The sequence below is a fragment of the Mustela nigripes genome, chromosome 5 (genome assembly GCF_022355385.1).
Source record: "Mustela nigripes isolate SB6536 chromosome 5, MUSNIG.SB6536, whole genome shotgun sequence".
Taxonomy (NCBI): Eukaryota; Metazoa; Chordata; class Mammalia; order Carnivora; family Mustelidae; genus Mustela; species Mustela nigripes.
The window spans coordinates 31,632,531-31,654,796 of NC_081561.1; the positions used below are offsets into that span (position 1 = coordinate 31,632,531).

The 22,266-nt window shown below is 53.4% G+C and overlaps 1 protein-coding gene across 3 annotated transcripts in view; it reads right to left on the minus strand.

Moving 5' to 3' along the window:
• The window catches only part of GRM4 (glutamate metabotropic receptor 4), a 116,156-nt gene that overhangs the window by 83,845 nt on the left and 10,045 nt on the right, over positions 1 to 22,266 (minus strand). For all 3 annotated transcript variants that reach the window (XM_059400050.1, XM_059400048.1, XM_059400049.1), the window contains exon 2: positions 20,476 to 21,371. In XM_059400050.1, coding sequence (XP_059256033.1) covers positions 20,476 to 20,994 — 519 coding nt within the window. In that variant the 5' untranslated portion in view covers positions 20,995 to 21,371. The remainder of the gene's footprint in view (positions 1 to 20,475; positions 21,372 to 22,266) is intronic.

Below are 22,266 nucleotides of genomic sequence, written 5' to 3' on the forward strand. Positions count from 1 at the left end.
GTGCCCCCTCAGCAGGGGCACCGAACTTAACCCACGGGCTGTCCCTGAGACACGTGGCAAAACCTTCAGCGCTCAGAAAAACCATTTAGTAAATCAGTGACCTAAAAGAGCCTCCCCAGCTTCCCAAAGCAGCCCTGGGATAAGTCGGGCTGGGTTTGAGCCTTACTCTGCTCTTCTATCAATCCCAGCACTCTCTGAAACCCTCTGTAGCCCATGGCTAGAAGGCAGGAGTTCAAGGCGCACTCCCACCTCTTCTCCACCCCCCACGAAGAACTCTGGGCACATCACACCACCTCCCTGGGCTCTGCCTTCCTCATTTGGAAAATGCAAATGACGATGCCCAGGCTGTGATGCCTAGGGAGTGTGACAATCAATGGAGAGGGACTTGGAAAAGCTAAAGTGAGGTACAAATGTGGGCCATGCTAGCTGAGGGCTTTCATTTCCTAAGAGTGGGTTTCCGTAGCCTTACCACCCATACCCCAACCTGAAAATCCCCGATTCTGGAGCACAGACACCCGACGAAGAAGAAGCTGGCAGCTCCTTCAGGAGCTGGCTGGGTCACAAGCTAACTAGGTCACCCACGAGATTTAATTCAACAACCCCCGGACTGGAATATGAGGCCGAGTGAAATCAAAGTGGGCGAGCTGAAAAAGAGCAAGAAATTGCAAACACATGCCGCCAAGAACAGTGGAATGAGCGCAGGCTTCGGGGACAGGCGCTGCTGCAGGCCTCTGCCGTTTCCTGGACAAGCCCATGTCCTCACCTGTAGGAGCTCCCAGCTGGTCACTTACATTCGGTAACCTTTGTGAAGCTCTGACTCAGGGCCAGGTACATAAATTCAACCGCTGGTGTTAGTAAGCACCTACTACATTCCCGACCAGGAGGGAGAGTGCTGAGGAAGACAGAGACAGCCCTGACTTGTAGAGCTGACATCCAAATGACTAGTTTTGCCATCCATCAAGGTGATGGGAGATCAAGGTTACAGCGTTTCAGATGGGCCTTGAAGTACAGCTGGAATTTCCAAAGCAAAAAAAAAAAAGTGGCAAGAAGGTATAATCCTTTCAGGGAAATGTATGGCGGTGCCTTCTTTTTTTTTTTTTTTTTTTTTTTTTTAAGATTTTATTTATTTGAGAAAGAGTGAGAGAGAGAGAGAGCATGAGCAGGGAAAGGGAGAGGAAGAAGCAGGCACCCCACTAAGCAGGAAGCCCGATGCAGGACTCAATCCCAGGACCCTGGGATCATAACCTGAGTTGAGGGCAGATGCTTAACTGATTGAGCCACCCAGGGGCCTCTGGGCAGTGCCTTCTTAAGCTCATAATTCATGTAGCAATTCTGTGTGTGTGCACATTCATACATGTGTGGGAAATGAGTGCTCATGTCCACTAAAACACATGCATACAAATAGCAGAGTAGCTTTATTCATAATAGCCAATCACTGGATTCAGCCCAGACGTCCAGCAGAAGCAGAATGGGTAAAAAAATTAAAAATGAGGCAAACATTCACACCATGGGATAGTACGGAGCAAAGAAGAACAACACCAACCACAAGAAGAATCTCCCAGACAATGTGAGTAAAGACTTACTGTGTGATTCTGTTTCTACGAAGCTCAAAGCCAGATGCAAATAATTTATGCTGTTAGAAGTCGGGCTAGTGATTAGCCTTGGGGAAGGAAGGCTATTGACTAGGAGAGGCTCGAGGGAACGTTCTAGAAACATCTGAAGATGTTCTCTGTCTTGATGTTCATGCAGGTATATGCATTTATAAAAGCCCATCAGGTGGTACTTTCTTACATATAAGTTAGACTTCATTTTTTTTTAATTTAGAAGAAAGACAAAGTGGCCAGAGCATTCTTAGGGACCAAGGGAACAGCAGAAGCAGAAGCCAGCAGATCGGACCTTGGTAGGTTTAGGGAGCAATTCGGGGGATCCAGAGCAGAATTCCCAGGGGCCTGAGGAAGGACTGGGGTGGAGAGTGGCCGGATGGGCCGAGGAGGCAAAGCCAACCTGGGCCCCCAGAGGCCTCTACCTCCTTCTTCAGGCATTGCCTGTCACACGTCCCACCTGTCCACGCAAACCGTGAGGTCATTTCCCCTCCCTGCCAGCCTGGCCCCCTGCCCACCTGCTCCCTCAACCACCACTCTGGATTGGAAGCACTAAGCTTCATTTCTGGGACTTTGGGGAACTTTCATCCTGAGCAGAAATAAAGTGGGAGCCACAACCTCTCAGCCCCATCCCTGTAGTTGAGCTGAGCATGTTTCTCCGGGCCTCCCTGTCCCACGCCCACGGCAACACTGAGGACACCTGGCTCTCCTCCCACGCTCCACCTGCCGTGTCCGCCTTCCCATCCGCCCTCTCAGGGAGCTCACCTTGAGCACCTGTCTCTCCCAGGATAACTGGTCCAATTAGGTAGGACCCTCCCACCTCCTGCTTCCCACCACCCAGCACCCAAGCCTTCACCGTCCCATCGCCTCATGCAGAGAGAGCCCACTGGAAAAGCACAGACACGGCCCGGGGAGCAGCCCGGAACCCACGCCTCGCCAGCCACCAATGAGACGTGGCACATAAAACATGATAGGATCCCCCGATGGGGCATTACGTAGCCATTACACACCATGTTTCAAAGACTACTTAAGGATAGTGGGAAATGTTCCCAACTGTAGTCGGGTGGACAAGAGCCGACAACAGAACCACAGAGATGTTATGGTCGTGACTTCATAAATTATACACAAGAAAGGCTAGAAGGAAACACACAAACGTTTCAAGTTTGTCACTCTGGATGGGGGGATGAGTGGGCAATTTTCATTTGCTCCTTTATGCTCTGCTGTTTTCTTCTAAATCTGCAATGGACGTGCTGGCTTTTAGAACAGCACCAACAGGAAGGACTCAGGGGCCACTGGGTCACAATCACACATAGGGACCTGGGGCTGGCTGTCCTGTGCTCCATGGGGACGAGGGAAGACTGACACAATGTCAACCCACAAACCCCTTTCAGCACCAGCTGCCTCCATGCAGCTCCTGCACTAAGAGCGGGTGGCCTCAGAGGATCTGCCCATGACATTCAGGAGTGTGCAGGGGGCAAGCGTGGGGCTGGGAATGCAGGACCACGGTCCTAAGCCCAGCTCCGATTCTGACTAGCTAGCCACCCCCCCAACACATTAACTTCTAGGGGCTTCAGTTTCTTTGTGTTAGGTAGGACATCTGTCCTGACCACTTCGTAGGCCCGTCGATCATGTGGAATGACCCAGAAGTAAGTGTGAAAGATCGTACACTGTCAGTGGTCGCAAGTGACTCCTGTCTCCCCGGTTCCCATTTTCCTCTGGGCCCCAAGGCCCTACACACAGTTTCTGAGAAATGCTTGGAAGTTGCCAACAGTAGGTGCCTGAAAGTTCCCAAAATCGTGGGTCATAGTCGTGTGCTAAATCTCAAGTTGTCCAGAAGACGTATGTATTTTTAATTAAACTGGAAACCCAACAAAAGCTAAGGAAGAAGCCACTTCATCCTTCAACATTGCCAAAGACCACTGTACAAACTGAAGCAAAACCCGCTTGTCTGATCACTCAAGAAATAGGGAAAATTTCATTGTCAAAGCAAGGACCTGTCTCAGCTCCGGCCAGCTCTGCGTCTGATTTCTTTTAGGAACAGAAATTTTCTTTTTTCACATTGACATCATTCTGTTAAAAATATTTTTCAACTCGAGGGGCACCTGGATCGCTCAGTGAGTTAAGCCCCTTCCTTCAGCTCAGGTCATGATCTCAGGGTCCTGGGATGGAGCCCCACATCAGGCTCTCTGCTGAGCGGGGAGCCTGCCTCTCCCTCCCACTCTGCCTGCCTCTCTGCCTGCTTATGCTCTCTTTCTATCAAATTAATAAATAAAATCTTTAAAAAATAAAAATTTTTCAACTCAGGACACCTGGGTGGCTTGGTCTGTTAAGCAATTGCCTTGGGCTCAGGTCATACATAATCCCAGAGTCCTGGAATGGAGTCCCATATCGGGCTTTCTGCTCCACGGGGAGTCTGCTTCTCCCTCTGCCTGTCGCTCCCCCCGCTTGTGCACTCATTCTCTCTCTGTGTCAAATACATAAGATATAATACATAAGATAAAATCTTTAAAAAATAGAATTTTCGACTCATCCCTCTAGCTTCTGTGAGGACCCACAAAAGGATCTGGTGACACAGCCCCTAACCTCAGGGTGTCTCTCAGCAGGAAGCCTACAGGGAAGGAAACCCCAGGGGCCAGCATGGACTAAGGGGAGTTGGAATCCATCCAGGTGAGGACTGGTGTGGGCGGGAAGGGTCCCAGGGGAGGAGGAGGTTTGAAGCTAGATGAAGAATGGGGAAGAATAAAGAGGGTTTTCAGTAAGGGAAGCCACATCTCTTTCAAAGAGAGTTTGGTGAATTATGCAAAATTAATATAATAAATATGTACGATGTACTCAGGGACAAGGCTTTCCTTGCATCTCACTGTGTACCTTGGGGTGGGAGAAAGAAGACAGCAGATTCCTTGATGCTTCAGAGAAAGTATCACCTGGAAAATTTACATAGAAATCAAGAACTGTTTCAAGCCCCCTGGAAAGGAGAGTTTTGAGGCCCTCCGGGAAGAAGGGGGTATAGCTCCTGCCTCACCACCCTCAGGAAGTTCTTCAGTGAAACTGGGTCTGGATGCATTGTGCAGATGGGAGCCCGGAGAGTCTGAGTGATTTTGTCAAGGGCCCAAGGCTGGTTAGAACAGAAGGCAGGCCCTCCCAGTAGAGAGAAGCATCTAAACCAAGGTGCAGATGGAGAGATGGGAAGAACAGCGGGCCTGGGCTAGGAGCTCTCCTTGAGGAACCAGCGAAGCAAAGGACCAGCCAAGCCGATCTCCAGCCCTGAGCCACTGCGGGACCCAAGGAGTCACCACCCCTCCAAGCTGCACCTGTTACAGGGATACACACAGCAGCCATGGAGTCCAAATGCAGCAGAGTATGGGCACGAAAGCGGTTTTGCTAGGAGTCATCACACCTGAATGATGGGGGGTAGGGCGATGGGTGGGCAGACAGTGGAGCCAGGCCAGAGATGGTCACCCCCACCCCCAACCAGTTCTCAGCACCTTCCCAGAGCATGTGTGGGATGGAGGCCCAGGGGCCCAGGGCCTCCTGCTCCTGCCAGACCTACACAGAGGCCTGGAGCAGCCCCTCTCCCCACCCCCTAAGCACACACACACTCACTGTTACGGGGGACCCACTCACTCCTCTGGACAGCTCCTGAGCTAAGGACTGGGATCCCTGCTCCCCATGATCTATTACACAAGGCCTTACAGAGGCCAAGTTCAGCATCAGCCTCAGGGCCTCTTCCTGGTGATGGAGACCCAGCCCAGACAAGGGAGTCCAGGCCTCTTCCCTGGCTGACGGGAGGCCAAGAGATTACAACTATACTGGCCCTTGGACCCGGCGCTCTGTAGGAATTCTCCCTACACAGACGTGCAAAGGGGTCAATGCACCCAAAGGCAGCGGTGTCCGCTCTGTTCCCAGACAAGCAAGGCTGGGAACTACCTCGTGTCCCTCACGAGAGCGGAAGTAGGGAGGACTGTGTGGCCATGCAGAGGACAAGCTCCTTACTCGCCACTAAACAATCCCCAAGTTCACCAAGCAGGTGCTGCGGTCGTGTGAAAACGGGGGAAAATGTAGGTGCACACGCATTCCCCTGATATGCTTGTAAATGGTGTCCCCTGACTGTGCAACACAACAGCCCTGAGTCCAGACCCAAGCCCTCTTTGGAAGGAAGCAGTGGCTGCCTCCGTGGTGGGGCCGGGGTTCGTCCTTTGGTACCTTTAAATGCCCATGGGAATGTATTATGCGCTTCAAAAACAATACTCTAGGGGCGCTGGGTGGCCAGCGTCTGCCTCCAGCTCAGGTCATGATCCCAGGGCCCTGGGCTCGAACCCCGCATCTGGCTCCCTACTTGGCGGGAAGCCTGCTTCTCCCTCATCCTCTGCTGCTCACCTGCTTGTGTTCCCTCTCTCACTGTGTCTCTGTCAAATAAATAAATAAAATCTTTAAAAATAATAATAATAATAATATTACTCTAATATTATAGGCTCCACAGCCCCTGGATAAAAGGCACATTCAGGAGAAAGAGAAGCATCTTTAAAGGAGACCCCCTCCACATACAAACCCTCTGTCTGCTTCCCACCCCTTCCCTTCCACACACCCCTTCCTCCCCCTCCTGCCCCTCCCCACTTCTCAAAATGCTTGAGAAGCCAGGACTCAAGGCAAGGAGGGCCCAGCACAGAGGCTGGGGGGCTCCCTGGCCTGATGCTGGAAGTGAGAGGAGGGGTCCTGGTCCAGGCTGACTGGCCAGGCCTAGGTGGCATGAGGGAGGGCAGGCAGGGGAGGGGGCTAGTCTCCCTTTACTGAGGCTTGTTGTACTTTCCTAATTGATTTTGTGTCTGTGTCCCCAGGATACTTAGGACCATCTTAGAAACCACTTAAGCAATTTAAAATAATCAAAGTACTTAGAAGGCACTTAACATTTCCTCACACTTCAGGCTTCCCATAAACCCCCTTCCAGCTGCAGCCTGAGGCCTCAGTCAGGAGCGACCATGGCCAGGAGGTCAGCACCTGTGTCAGGCCCAGGGCCCTACAGTGTCACCCCAAGACTTGGTGGTGCCCGAAGCGAGGCAGCCAACCCCCACACAAGCACCAGGCTCTCCCTCTCACCACCAGGCCTTCGGGCTCCTGGGTCCCTCTGCCTGGAAGGCCCTCCCCTGCTGGCCAGCACACCCCCCCCACCCAGCTCACTGTATCCTGGCCATCCTGTCCTCTTCCAGGAAGCCTTCCCTGACATGTCCTACCAGGCTGGTGAGGGCACCTCATTTACCTCCATGAAAGCCCTCATCTCACTGTCATGAAATCACTGATCACCTGACTCCCAAAGTCAGAGGCGTTGACCCATATGCCAGGTTTTCAAAGCCTGCTCTGCATGTTTGTTGAGTGAAACAGTGAATCCAAGCCTGACTTCACAGATGGAATCAAGAAGGTATCACCCTTCCCTGGAGGACACGAGAGCCTAGTCAGGCTGTGGCAACACTGGGCACATCACAGTCCTCAAAAGCATCACGCTGACCCCAGCAGAGACAAGGTCAAACACTGACTGAGTCCCCACCATTTATCATTACCCCATTCTATAAAGGAGAACACCCAGGCTCAAAGAGTTCCAGCAACTCACCCAACATTGCACAGCGAGTGAGTGGGAGACCCAAGCGAGACACCTCCAAATGCAGGTCCACCAAACCCCCAGGAGCTTGCTGAAATAGGTCTTCTCACCCTGAGAGTCCCCTTAGCAAGGCAATGTAGACCCAGGCATCTAGTGAAAACTTGTGTTTTAACAAGCCCCAGGAGGTTCCAATGGGGAGGCAGGTTTGGAAACCAGCACCCTTGCATACGATGTAGACAGCGCACACCCGCCCCCCCGCAGCCTCTGGGAAAGTTCAGGAGGCGCATTCCCCCGAGAGTCTGCAATTCCGCTCCTGGGTGCACCCACAAGAAACTCTCCCAAGAGCACAAAGTCACGCTGGCAAGGACGGTGGTGCGGCACCATGGCTAAAACCAGGAAGATCATCAGGGAACTTACCACGTGACCACAGCAGATGAACAAGTAAATGCACGGGGCACTGTTGCAGCATGGAACTACATGGCCAAGAGAAGGAACCAGGCCACTAAGGAGCAACATGATACCGCGCAAACACAGCAAGCCACAGGACATACAAGCCGATCCCATTTTTAGAGGGCGTAAAATATGTAAAACAAAACTACTTTAAGTGCACGGTCATTAAAAGACTTAGAAAAAATCCACACAGGGGACACATGGGGTATTCAGTAGGTTAAGCGTCTGCCCACATTGGGGTCAGATCATGATCCCAGGGTCCTGGGACAGAGCCCCAGCATCAGGCTCCTTGTTCAGAGGGGAGCCTGCTTCTCCCTCTGCAGGCCGCTCCTCCTCCTTGCGCTCTCTGACAAATAAATAAAATCTTAAAAAATAATAAATAAATAAATAAATAAATAAGAAATAATCCATGCAGGACAGGGCAGTGTTGATGCTATTAGGGCAAAACTTCATTTGCCCAAGCCAGGTGGTAGACACAGAGAAATTTATTAGGCTCTATAATTCTCCATATGCTTGAAATTTGGGGGTAATACAATTCATGAAGCCTCGTGAGAGAAGCAACCTCTTTCCTATCAGGCCCACGTGGGAGATGCCACTCATGGGAGATAAAAGGCTCCTTTGTGAAACCTGTGCTGCACTTGACTTCCCCCACCTCCTCTCAGAACAGGCCTGATCCTGGAAGCCACGCCCCTCACACCCACCGGGGGGCGGGGCCCAGTCCTCACCCTCAAATGTCTCCCCTAAGTGGGGGGAGGAGTGCCTTCCACCCAAAGGGTGGAAGGTCCAGCCTTGGGTCCTAAGGGTCCAGCCTTGCGCTCTCAGTGCTGCTCTGGCGCGGAGGGAGGAGTGGGGCCGCGGTGTTGCCCCAAGCTGATCTCCTGACAGTTCTCAGGACCTGAATTCAGAGGGTAGGAGACAGCTACATTGAACACAAACACCCACCATTCTGACCCTGACCGAGGTTAATGCTGCAGGGCCTCTCGGAGAAACCACAGCCCCCTGGGCGGAGGGGGGGAAATATTGGAGAATGAGGTAAGTGCTGTTTCTCTACCCCGCAGCCCTGGCCAGAGACACCAGAGGACCATGAGGGCCCCTCGATGCTCCTGCCCAGTGTGGGGGTGGGGCTCAGCGGGCTCCTCCAGCATATTTCAGTCATAAGGAGTTTTAAATTCTCCTAGGCCCCTAGGGATGGCTGGAGAGCAGGCAGAGGGCCGGGTCCCACCTTCACTGCACCTTCACATCCTGCCTCTTGCGTCATCCAGGGACACCTCTCAGTGGACCCCAGGAAAAACTAAAGCCTGGGGAGGACACAGTAGGGGGGGGGGCAGCAGTGGCAGGAATGAAAGATGAGGGACAGGGAGAAGAATTCAGCCTCCCTCTCACGCGTGAGCACACTTCCCCACAGTCACTGTTTCCCGAGCGCCTGCTGCACACTAGACACTGTGCTAGTCACTTTGCCTTATCTCATTTCAAGCTCACAACTGTCCTCCCCATTTTAAAGATCTGGAAATGGGCTCAGAGAGGTTACAGGACCTGCCTAAGGTCACAAGCCAGGAGTGGCAAAGCCAAGATTTGCCTCTTTTGTTTTTTGGTTTTTCTTTTTTTTAAGATTTTATTTATTTGAGAGAGAGAGAGAGAGAATGAACAGGGGTGAGGGGCAAAGAGAGAGAGGGAGAGGGAGAAGCAGACTCCCCACAGAGCAGGGAGCCTGATGCAGGGTTCGATCCCAGGACCGGAGCTGAAGGCAGACACTTAACCAACTGAGCCACCCAGTGTCCCACAATTTGCCCTTTTTGAAATAGCATCACATCCCTGCAACTACTCGACCTTCCCACCACCCCAGGCCATGTACAGAGCCAGCCCACAGTCACCTTACAGACAAGGAGAGCAGAGCCCAGAGCAGCAGCTGCCCACAGCCAGGCCACATTTTCAATCAAGGGCAAATTTCTGGAGCTATGTTGAGGTGGGGGGACAATCTGAGTCGGGAAGGGGGGCCTGGAGGGGTCGGGTGCCCACCAGGGTGCGCTCAGTCCTGAGACCCTGATGGCCATAATCAAGGGGTGAGGCAGGCAGGCGGCCAGAATGGCCGTGAGTCTGGGGCACACTGTCCAGGGCCAGGTGAGCTTGGGGGCCACTCCTACCTCTTGGCCTTAACCATGGATGAGGCCCCCACATGATACAGAGAGAGGCCCAGGCAGAGCCAGAGAAGGCATAGGGGCCAGGAAGGAGAGCGATGTGGGGAGAGTAGGAGAGGGAAGCAGAGAAAGCCACAGAATCCCACAGAATGAGGCAGGGGCTGGGGACCTGGGAAGGTCCTGCTTCCCTGCTCCCAGCACAGCTCCAGGGGCCACTGTCCCCCGCAGCCCCAGAGCCCAGAGGCTGGAGCCTGCATCTCATCACCTCACCGCAGCCAGGGGCCCCTGAGCCAAGTGGCAAGCGTAAAGGTCAATTGGAATATGAAGCAGAATTTGCCTTCTTCTCATTTCCAGCATGTCTGGGTCATAAAAATGCTAGTTTAATAAATTGGGAGGAAACCGAACAAGCACACAGCTCATTCAGGGTTCGGCAGGGGGAGGTACGAAGAGTGTAACCCCTCAGACAGCATGGGCCCCACCCCTGCTGCAGGTGCAGCTCTCTCACTGGTTCCACGCCTGGTCCCAAGGCTGACACACAGGGCCTCGCACAAGGGGAAGACCATGAAGGGTCCATCCCGGTCCTGCCCTTAACAAGCCCACAGACTTCAGGGAGACCCACAAGAGCCACACAAAGGACCCCACGTGCCCCAGGATCACCTTTGCCCTTGAAGGCTCAGGAAAGTCTTGGATTTGAGTCAGAGTTTGAAGGAGTCTGGCCTGCCCATCAAACATGGAAAGGGGATTCCAGGAGGAGCTCACACCCAGGAAAATCCCCAAGGCAGGTTTTGGGAAGCACAGCACAGGCTCAGAGAATATGCAGGGTCGAAGGAGTACCCTGGAGAGACAACCAGAAAGGCCATGGGGGCCGTGACAATCTGGTGGTGACCCAACCACAGGGGAGTAAGCTCAGCGCTCCTTCTGCAGGAGAGGAGTGGAGTCAGCCCGCCTGATTCAATGCCCTCATTCCACCCAAGGTCACACAGTGAGTTGGCAGCAGAACCAGACCCAGAACGCATGTCCCTGACCAATGGGAGGCCTCAGTGGTAAGAGGACCCATAGCCCTCCCCGGAGTGGGAAGTCAGAGATCACCCCAGCACCCCCCTACCTCACAGTGAGGGTCAGGAGAGCCCCAGGACCATCTCACTGGGGACACTCAGGTACACTCACCAGTTTGCCCTTTTTGAAACAGCAACCCCTTTTTGAAACCCCTGCCAGAAGCCAGCAATCCACCCCTTGGCATAGCCCAGCTCCCCAGCCTACATGGCTCAGACCATGCCCTGCCCCCAGCCCCCTCTTGGAAGCTCTGTCAGCAAATGAAGAGGAACACTCCTGAGCCCTACTGAGCCCCCACCACAGCACTAGCTCCTCACTGCATTACCCCACATCCTGGCCCTGAAGTTACATGCAATTCTGCCCATTTCACAGATGAGATGAGCCAGGTGCAGAGAGGTGGAGTGACCTGGGGCCAAGATCTGACCTACCTATGGTGTGGCTGCCTCCAAGGCCAGGGAGCACTCCAGGCTGCCAGCCACAACCAGGCATGCAGCTGCCACCTACAGCCTACCTGTTCCGTGCCACCCCAAGCACTTGCCATGCATTCATTCATGCCATCTTCCCAGTGCCCCGTGATGTGGGTTTCTGGCACTTCGCAGACAAGGAAACTGAGGCACAGAGTGGTGCCCCCAGGTGATAAATGGCAGAGCAGGGGTTTGAAACCAGACCATCTGGCCCCGGAGCCCATGCCTTCACCACTGCACCCTACTGCCTCCTGGGGCTCCCTGTCTGGCTGGCCCTGCCTTGCTCCTATCTCCAGCTCTCCTTCCTCAGGCCTGGGTAGGGGGTGGGCTGGAAAAGGAACAGTGGGGACGTGGGTGGGAGGAAGCCAGCAGGCTCCACCCTGATAGGTCCTCCCCCATCGATTCTGTGGCTCTACAGTACCATGCAGCGACCACTTGCCTATTTTACAGGTAGGGAAACTGAGGTCCTAAGAGACCCAGTGATTGCCCAAGGTCATCAGATTCCTGCTGACCCCCCTCCCACAACACGTTTTGCAGTAATAAGGATCAGGATGTGGGTTTTGGGATCCCCTTGGTCCCTCTCTCCCTGTACCCAGGGCTGTCTTGGTCCTCTCTCTTGAGTTTCTAGAACAATAACCAGGGAAAGTCCTGCCCCAGGGCCTTTGTACTTGCTGTTCCTTCTACCTAGAACACTCTTCCTCCAGATATCCACAGAGCAATTCCCCCTTACTCTATTCGAGCTTATGCACAAATGTCCCCTCTTCAGGAAAGCCACCCTCAACCATCCCATCTAAATTAGCCCCCCTCTCCCTCACCTCTCTAGTGACTTCCCTGCTTCCTTCTGCAAGGAACTGCCTCTCCCCAGGAGATATTTATATGTTTTACCTGTTCACTGCCTGCCTTCCCCCTCAAACACAGAAGCCCACTATGTTGTGTCCAGCTTTATAAAGATGCTTGGAGTGCTTTATAAAGATGCTTTATAAAGATGCTGCGTGGGTATCACGGGGGGGGGGGGGGACCCCAAGCCCCATCTCAGACCAATTGTCTGAATTCCAGGGGTGGGGTGCAGATCCTAGGACTTTTTTAAAACTCCCCATGTGATTCCAGTGTCTGGCCAGATGGAGAAAACTGAGAGTTTTCTCCGTTTTCTTGAATGAGAGTGAGTGAATTAATTTTTACAGATGGAAAAGCCAAGGTCCAGGCAGGAGAAAGAGCCAGATGCTAGCAGTCGTGAACTTGAGTCTCCCCAGGTTCAGTCCCACCTCAGCCCCTCTGCAAAGCCCCACACCTCACCCAAGGGCCCCGTCAGCTCCTATCTTGACTCCAGGAGCCCACCAGCCTCCCTCCCTCAAGCATTTCTAGGAAGTCACCCCAGAGGCCCCACTCCCTCCTTTTAGTTTCACAGTAAGGTGCCTCTTTGCCAGTCTAGTCGCCAGAGCCGAATCTTCCACCCCCAAACCTCCTGTATTCAGAGCAAGTCTGCAAGCCCCGGAGTGGGGGGTGGGGGGTACCTGGGAGGCAGCAGGCTGGAGAGGACTGCAGGGTGAGTGGGGTGCCCCCTGGGGAAGCCAGATGAGTTGGGGAATACTCGGCCAGCTCAGAACACCTGATCTGATGGCCAGCCGAGTCCCGGGCAGGTGCACATACACAGGACAGGCCTTCAGGTCTCATCAACCCCCTGGGGGCTGAGGAATCAAATTTGCTCATAAACTCCCGGGTAACTGTGATGAAGAGCGGGGTTTGAGAACCACTAAAGCCACACAGTCTCTCCCCCAGCAGCCCTACCCACCAGCCTTCGGCCACCTCTGTCTCTCCGGTATCTGACTGTATGCCAGGGCTACCCCTCTACCACCACAACGTCCAGGTGGCTTGGACAGAGCTCTGAGGGCACAGAGAGAACAGGCAGAGGAGTAGTTGGGGTTTGGGGCATGTGGGGGGGCCTGCAGCTTCTTCCCGGTGCCACGTGTCCCCCCCCCTGCACCAGCCTCCGCTCTCTGTGCAGACTCCAGCCTGACCCTTACGTCTTGAGATCTCCCTTCCAGGCCTCTCCCCACAGAGGGACACCCAGTGCTTGGGGGCAAGAGGGAGGTGGTAAAAGCAAGGGCTATGTGCTCCCCACCTGAGGACAACAGGTCCTGACTGTCACGCTCAACAAGACCCCTGCCCACACCTCTCCACTCCTTCCCCAGCCCTCCAGGGGCCCAGCACCCCACAGGCACCAAACATCCATCAGAACACCAGCATCCCCTAAGCCCCTACTCCTGTCTTTGTACACATCAGCACCTCTGCCAAGTGAATCCCAGCGTGGTGTGAGTAAATGGAGGCTCAGAAAGGCCACACAGTGAGTATCAGGCCAGGTCTCAAACCCAAGTCTATCAGAACGCCAAGAGATAGGAGTGCAAGCTGGCAACATGGCTCAATTCAGGGCCAAACAGCTTGGATTCGTATTCCAGCTGTGTGACCTGGGGCAAGTTGCTTAGCTTCTCTGTGCCTCAGTTCTCCATCTGAACAACAGGGATAACAGCTGTACCTCGGGGTTACTGTGAGGATCAAGATGAGCCCTGGCACAGGATATGGGTTATGGAAAAGTTGTGATGACTCCAACTCACACCCCTCCTTGGGAGGGTCCCTCCTTCACCCCCAAATACTTATTGAGGAAGCTCTGTTGGGACAAATCTCTAACAGCCTCAAGTGGCACAGGGTTACATACCCTCCAGCAGGGAACAAAGCTTTAGGAATTCTGTAGGCGGGGGAGGAGCTGGAGCTGTTAGGGGGGTGGAAATACACCCAAGGGGCCCTGGGGTCACCAAAGTTGGGGGCGCGGGTGGGCACTGGTGGGCACTGGCTTGACCCAATGGTAAGACCGGCCAGGCTGCACACATACCCACAACCAAGGACTTACACAGGACTCTGCGGACCATGGCGACCCTGCCGATGTCCCAGAGTTTGGGGGGAACATGGGGACAGAAGATGCCTCACTCTCCATGACTTTATTTGGCTGAGATTCCCGAGAGCCCGCTATGGGCTTGGCACCAACCAAGGGCTCTGTGGGTGCTGCTGAAAGTCTAGCGGTGTCGGCTGCTGTCCTCAGCCTCACGGATTCAGTTCCCAGGTGTCAGCTCCACAGCCCGACACCAGGCTGGCTCCGTTGGTAGAACACATGACTCTCAATCTTGGGGCTATGAGTTCCAGCCCCACGTTAAGGTTACTTAAAAGTAGAGTTCACTTAAAAAGTAAAATCTCTGGGGCGCCTGGGTGGCTCAGTCAGTTGGGCACCTGCCTTCAGCTCAGGTCATGATCCCGGGTTCCTGGGGTCGATCCCCGCATCAGGCTCCCTTCTCAGCGAGGAGCCTGCTTCTCCCTCTCCCACTCCCCCTGCTTGTGACTCACTCTCACTGTGTTTCTCTCTGTCAAATAAATAAATAAAATCTTTAAAAAATAAAATAAATAGGGACACCTGGATGGCTCTGTGCGTTAAAGCCTCTGCCTTTGGCTCAGGTCATGATCCCAGGGTCCTGGGATCAAGCCCCACAACAGGCTCTCTGCTCATCGGGAAGCCTGCTTCCCCTTCTCTCTCTGCCTACTTCTCTGTCTACTTGTGATCTCTGTCTGTCAAATAGATAAATAAAATATTTTAAAAAATAAATAAAATAAAATATTTCCAAAAAAAAAAAAAAAAAGAGTAGCCCTAGATAATACCTAAACGTGGGCCTGGTGTATACCTACAAAACTTTATTTATGGGTATTGAAATTTGAATCCCACGTGATATTCCTGTGTCATGACATATGATTCTTTTGATTTTTTCTCTTCAACTACTTCAAATACCAAGGCTATTCTTAGCTTATGGGTCACACAAAAACGGGTGGTGGGCCAGATTTGGCTCTTGAGCTGTAGTTTGCTAACTCCTAGTCTAGAGGGGGGAAGCCAACAGCAAAGAGGAAAACGAGGAAATACAGACAGAAGTACAAACTGTGATGAGTGCCATAAAGGGGAAAATGGGCAAACAAGATAGAATAATTGGGAGAGGTGGGGGCTTCTCTGAAGGGAGTCCATTTAAGCTTAAGGTTGGATGAAAAGGATCTAGCCTCGTAAAGTCAAGGGAGATTCCATATAGACGGAACAGCAGGTGCAAACGCCCTGTGGTGGGGAAAACAGTGTCATCAAGGAGAATAAGGAAAACCGTATGAGTGTGTAGAGTACATCCAGGAGAGACAAAAGATGTGGTTGGGGTGTCAGGTAGCACAGAGCCTCTGAGACGGGCAGGGGTGTGGAAGTTTGCATTTTAAGCTAAAAGCAATGAAAGGTTTAAATAAGGGTGAGTAGAATTAATCCAGCTTTTAGAAAGATCGCTGTGACCTCTAGGCAAAGGTTTGGCTGTGGAAAGTCCTGTTTGGAAGCAGGAAGAAGAGAAGTTTCCTGAAATGGTCTGGGGGAGAGGCCCCAGGGGTGGAAAGGGTGAGGGGTGCCACATCCAGGACACATTCTGAAAAAAAAGCCTGTAAGGTTTGCTGACAGTAGAAAAAGGGTGGTCAAAACTTGCCAAGTTTTTTGGCCTGGGCACTGGAAGGAGGAAGGGGTCTTCAAGGGAGAGGGGCTAGCTGTGGGAGGGACTCTTTCGAAAGTTCCTCCTGGTTGTGCAGTGAAAACACTTCGAAGACCCAAAGCCACATCCTCAACAGAATATCTCGTGTTATCTAAGCCACAAAGTTTCCCCCGGAGTCCTGGGCCAGGCACTGAGGAGCAGAACGAGCCAAGCACCAGAAAGACTGCTTTTTCCAAAAGCAAGCCACAAACCTTTATAGCTCTCACAGCTCCACATGGGTCAAGAGCATCACCAGGCTGGTGGGGGCGGGGTGCACGGAAGGGGTAACATGGCTCACCAGCACCCCTGGCCCGGCCTCTCCTCTAGGAAACTGGGGCACCTGCTCATCTCCACCCTCCCCCTTCCCCCGCTCACTGGTGTCCCCTCCGCCCCCTTCTCCTGCCTGCCTGCTCCTGCCCTCCCTCCACTGCGCTTCCTCCCATGCCCCACTGTGTGACAGCAAGACATAGCTCCGTATCTAAAAGTTAGGTTGGCTGCTCGGTCTGCAGGAGGACACGAGAGGCCCAGCAGATGGTGGGGCCGCTCCAGGATCAGTCTCAAAGGTCACCGTCTGTCACTGCACACCCGCTTCAGCCTCTTCCACATCAGTGGAGTGTCTCATGCTGATCTCAGGCCCAGCAACAAGCTGTGCAGTAACATTTCCTGCGGGCTGACTGTGTGCCAGGCACCGTGCTAGTTCCCGCTGTGGACATTAACTCTTAATTCTCTCCCCTGGCCTACGAGACCATTCCCATCCCCATTTTACACATGAGGCAACAGAGGCACAATCAGGAGAAACCATAAGCCAAAGTGGCAAAGACTATCTGGTCCCAGCATCCAGATTCTTAACCACCATGCTGGATAGACACCCCCCTTTCTTCAAGTCTCAGCTTTTCTGTCTGTTGCAAGAGAATGAGGGACTCAGTGCAGTGATTTCTGGATTGTTCTAGCTCTTACAAGTCTGGAATTTGAAAACTGCTTCCTTCCAAGGCACTTGATATCTTCTTTCTCCCCCCAACAAAGGCTGCTCTCAGGAAAAGATCTTATTGGTTCATTCACACTATGGTGTAAATGACCTATAGGGTGAACGGAAGTGAGGGAACTGTGGTGGAGAGAAGATTTAAACCCAGACCGAACCTGGGCTGTCCCAACATAGCATTGCACCCATCACAGCCTTGGCCTTTAGGATCTCTTCTAAAAGGTATTCTTTCCACCCATGAATAGTCCCCATCCTGGGAAGAGAGAGCCAAAATGAGGATGAAGGAAGAGAACAGGAACAGGAAGTAAGGGATAGAAGCTGTCAAGCCAGACTCACAACTTCCCAGAGTCAGGGCTTCTGGTCCCCAGGAAGGCCTGGGTCTCACTTCCAACCCAGTTTATTGGACAGGCCTTCCAGAAGGAGTCAGACCTGGGAGCTGGGGACCAGAATTCCAGCCCTGCCCTGTCACTTAATCAGGGCTCAGATCCCACATTGGCATGGTGGGGAGCTGGCCCCTCCCAGTGCTGCTAGTTTTGTGTCTTGCTCATACCCTGACCCCAATAGCACCCTGTTAGCTTTCGCCCTGGAGGAAATCTCGTCTAGTGGCCCCAAGCCCAGAGCTTCTCTCAGAACTGCGCCCAGGAAGCTGACCTCTTGGAGGAAGGGGAGCCATTATCAGAGCCTCTGGTGGAAGTTGTCAGCAGGCCCCACTCACTGGCCATGGCAGAGCCGGGCTGGAGCTGCAGCGGTCCCCTTTGAAAGAGACACCTGACCTAGCAGCTACCCCAGTTGGGGCACCCCTCGCTCACACTCTCCAGCCAGGGGCCCCAGCTCCCAACCCCTCCCACCAAAGTTCAACATTTTTGCCTCTATAAATGGCTTCCAAGTTTCTCACCCAGCCTCTCATTTCTATCAGTTTAATGATTGAGAAGCCGTCTTGTCGCCAGCCTGGAACATAAATGCTGTTAAAAGGAACCCAGGGAATACAGACCACAGATGACTGCCTCCCTCTGGCTCTCTCTCCCCAACTCCCCTGCCCGGCCCCTCCCTCTCCAGCATGTCCCCCTGCCCCCCATCCCTTCTCTCCTCCCCAGGCCTCAGCATCCCAGGCCCATCTGGCTTTCCGTGCAGAGACTCTTGACCCTCGGCCCCAACCCACTCAATTCTCTGCAGTCCAAATAGGCACAGATGAAACCAAGGCCTCGGCCATGTTCCTAGGTGACCAGATGCGCAGAGAAAAAGGAACGTCTGGGGACCCCTAGGCTGGTGAGTCACCCTCACCCCCCAGAGACCTTTCCCCAGCCAAAGAGGTACTAGCACAGAGGTCACACTGTGACTTCTCACAGGTGACAGGACAACTCTAGTCCCATGTGGTGTCACTGGATGCCTCATCCCAAAATATCCATGTTTCCAAGAACATGCTTCATGCCTTAACACTCACAGATACCCTGCTAGGAGCCTCTACCCCGTGTCACAACACCTCTCCACTCCTCTGAGGCTCCCCACCTCCCTATGAAGTGGGCACTGCCTCTCACCTGGGAGATGATGGCAGGGCAGCACTCACTGAGGCCGCAGCCATGAGGGCACCATCAGGCTGTCTTCTGAAACACCCAGAGTCACCAAAAGGGTTTCATAAAAAGCTCCACTAAGGAAACTGCAGCAGCCCTACCTGGAGTCTTGGCCTTCTCCAAGGCTGGGGTCTAGGCCCCACCCAAACAAGCAGACAAGGAGTCTGGGACTCATTGCCTCTGCTGATGGCCCCAGGTGGCCTCTCCTCTCAGGCCTGGGACAGGCGGGCTGGAGCAATGAATGACTCAGCTAGCCCAAGCCACCGCCAAGCCCTGGCCAGGGCAGCTGAGCCCTGCTTCCTCCTCCCTTCTGGGTCTCTACTCCTCGGTCCAGATCAGGGCAGGTGGGAGAACGGGACCAGGCTACCTATTCCCAAACAAGCTAGGAGGAATGACCTCTGGCAGCCCAGCCCCCCTAGGGGTTGTTCCAATGGTCTATGGCAAGGGCAAGGTTTCCTTCAAGCTTTCTGTTTTGTCTTAATTTGGCATTCTTCATAATGCATCCATTTGCCTGAAAATTAAAATAGTGTTTCCATCTGGATCATCGCATAAAACCTACACTCCAGGAAGAAGGCACATAAGTGAGGACCACAGGGCACATGACTGCCCCCCCCCGCAAAGTCTCAACCCCCACCCCACACGGTGACAGGACAACTCTAGCCCCCTTTCTTTCCCATCCACCTCCACCCCCCTGCACAACATGGCGGCCTTCTACACCATTCATCCCCGCTTCTACCAAGGCCCCTAGAAATGCCCGCCAAATACTGCATATCATGGGACTGGACAAACAGGCTCCAGAAAGGCTGCAGGTGGGAGAGTTCCAGCCGTAATACTTCCACTCAGCATGGCCCCAGACAGCCCACTAAGCCTAACTCGGAAGACTCTGAGGATGGAAGGGGTCATCCCCAGAGGTTGAGAACCAGACACCAGGGTGAAGAAGGGACGCAGCAGCTCCCTCAGTGTATTCCTTCCTCCTCCTCCAGCATATTCTCCTCTCTCTCTCTCTCTCTCTCTCCCCCCCATCCCCCCCACCCCTTAAACACACACACGCACACGAGCACATGCACACACAAACACACAGAGCAAACAAGGCAGGCTCCAAGAGAAGAGCGGCTCATAATTATTGGTAAAATGCTTGTAATGTTTTTCTCTCTACCCGGTAGCTTTCGGTTGTTTTAGCAGCTTAGCGAAGCACTTGGCTCCAATTGAATTGCAAATCAGCAGCTCTTGCCCCAGGAAGAGAGGAAGGGAGGTAGCAGGAAGGGGGCAGGGAAGGATTCCAGAAGGAAAGGGAGAAAGGTGTGCAAGAAAGAAGGGCAGAAGGAAGGAAATGAGCAAGGGAAGCTTGGCTCCGTGCGGGGAGCAAGAAGAGAACCAGAGATTGCCTGTCCCTGCCCGGCCCTTTCCCTGTCCTCATCCATCCTCTGCAGGTGCCATAGCCCAATGCTCCCTCCAAAAAATCAAGACACATTTTATAACCATAATCTTGGGATGGAGTGGGAGGGCCACACTGGGCTTTCTCGACTACCAGAAGAAAAACATATCTTTCTTGGGAATCGCAATTATTTGAAAACAGCATCAAAACAAAAGTCTTGCTTTATGTCTCTGGCAATCTCCAACATTTGTATTTCCATTCGGCCTGTCTATCTCTCTGACCCTGTTTCCCTTTCTGTCTACCCGTCTTTCTACATATCCATCTGTCTGTCTCTTTTTATATGTCTGTCCACCTATCTCCTCCTCCCTTCTGTTGTTCACCAGCACTTCCTTTTCCTCTCTTGGTTCAGAATTCCCCACAGAGGAGCGGAGTTGATCAAGGAGGTCCAGGCAGCGTTTCAGCACCACGGTCAGCACCATAGAACGGGGTCCCTCCCTAAGCTCTGACCACAGATTCTCAGATACTGCTCCCAAGGGAGGGAAAAAATCAGTAACTCTTTTCCTCAGAGTCCAGGAGGAAAAAGGAGAAAGAAATTAGCCAGGCCCCGCACCCTGCGTGTGGAGGACTTGGGCTGCCGGTGGAAGACCAGCTCTGGGGCCAACCAGCCAGGCACTAACCTTGAAGAGGCGAAGGATGTTGGCCACCATGATGGAGACCGAGCTCCCGGAAGCACCAATGACGCCCACCACACGTTCAGGTTTGGTGATGATGGGTGGGCCGCCACTGCCACAGCGGACCTCCGTGCCATCCTTCTCGATGAGCGCCTGCACAAAGGTCAGTGACTGCTCGAGGGCATGGGTGTCCCTCGAGCAGGTGTCCAGAATGCGGGCGCCCAGCGTGATGTTGGGCAGCAGGTCCGGGTCATTGTTGATGCGATCCAGGGCAAAGAGCATGGCCTCCAGTCGGTGGATGCCTTTCTCCTTCTTAAGTTCCCCGCAGGCCTTGCCCTCCGAGCCCCGGCCATGTACCGGGAACAGGCCTCCCAGTGTGATGTCCCCATCTATGCGGATGGAATTCATGTGGGGGTGGCCCTTGGGCTTCCCCAGGGAGGAAGGCACCCAGGGGCCATAAAGGCTAAGGAGCAGGCAAAGAGGCAGCCGGGCCCACCACCAGCCCCAGCCTGTCTTCCCAGGCATCTCGGAAATCCCTAGAGACCCATGAATGGCAGGTCCCACTCCTAGCCTTGGCAGGCCCCTGGGCCCACAGCCTGGAGCAGCATGGGTGGGGCAGCCCCCACAAGTCTCTCCGGGGCAGCTTCAGCAGCGGGGGTGCTGAGGGCGGCCAACCAGGTAACCCATGCTGGTGCTCCTTGCCACTCAGGCAGTGCTCAGTTGCCGACACGGGCCATGCCCCCAGGCAGCCAGGAGTGGCCAGGGAGAAGCAAAGCTCTAGTCTTGGTCCCCACGTCCTGCAGGCCTGTTCTTGACGGATGAGTGTGAAAAGAGAATGCTCCTAGTTTGACATATCTTGGCATCAAGGAGAAAACAGCTCCAATGCTCTCCTCCTACCAACCCTAGAAGGGAAAGAGAGAGAGAGAAAAAGAGAGAGAGAGAATCAAACAGAAGCCCAAAGAAGACATTAGCTATTCTGATCTCTCATCAGGAGCCTGAGAGAAGGAGATGCCGGGGGTTATGGCTACAGGCTCCACAAATCTGAACTTGGTTTTCTCCCAGCTGTTGCTCAACTTTGGTTCAAGTGGGAGAGCCTGAGGCAGAAATTAGGTCATGTTTGAAGATTTCACAAGGTCTGTACCCACTGCCATCAGAAACCTGGGCATCAGATAGCACACGCCCCAGGATCAGCCTGGAACTGACTTGGGAGGAAGAGGGGTCTTCCTCATCTTCCTCAACACTTCTCACCACATGACGGAGTAGCAAGAAACCAGTTCCACTGTATCCGACCCCATTTTAGAGATGAGGAAACTGAGGCCCAGAGCAGGGGAGCATTTTGCCCAAGTCACACAGGTAGTGAGAAGCAAAACATCATGCAGAACCCAGTTCCCCAGCTGCCAGCTCTGGGACCAGAGATTCTTAGGTTCCTTGGAGACCCAGGGATAAAGAAAGCCTGCACATAAGAAACCAGGCTGGCATCTGCTCACTCTGAAGACCAGGTACCAGCTGGGGTTGTCCGGGTTCAGAATCCTCCTCCTTAATCGGGAAATGCAAATTTCACATTTCCACCCCAGCTGCCAGCCACCCCAGGGTGAGGAGGGTAACCCCAGGGGGCTCCAAGCCCAAGAAGATAAGCCTCCTTTCCATTTGCTTAGCCTGCCTCCCCACCATCTTTCTCAAAGTATTTATCTCTCAATTTCTCCACTGTTCCTCCTCTCTCCCCGACTTCCTCCCTCTGAGAGTGGGGCTCAGGTTACAGCCCAAGCTACTGTACATTATTAGGATCATTGTCATTAT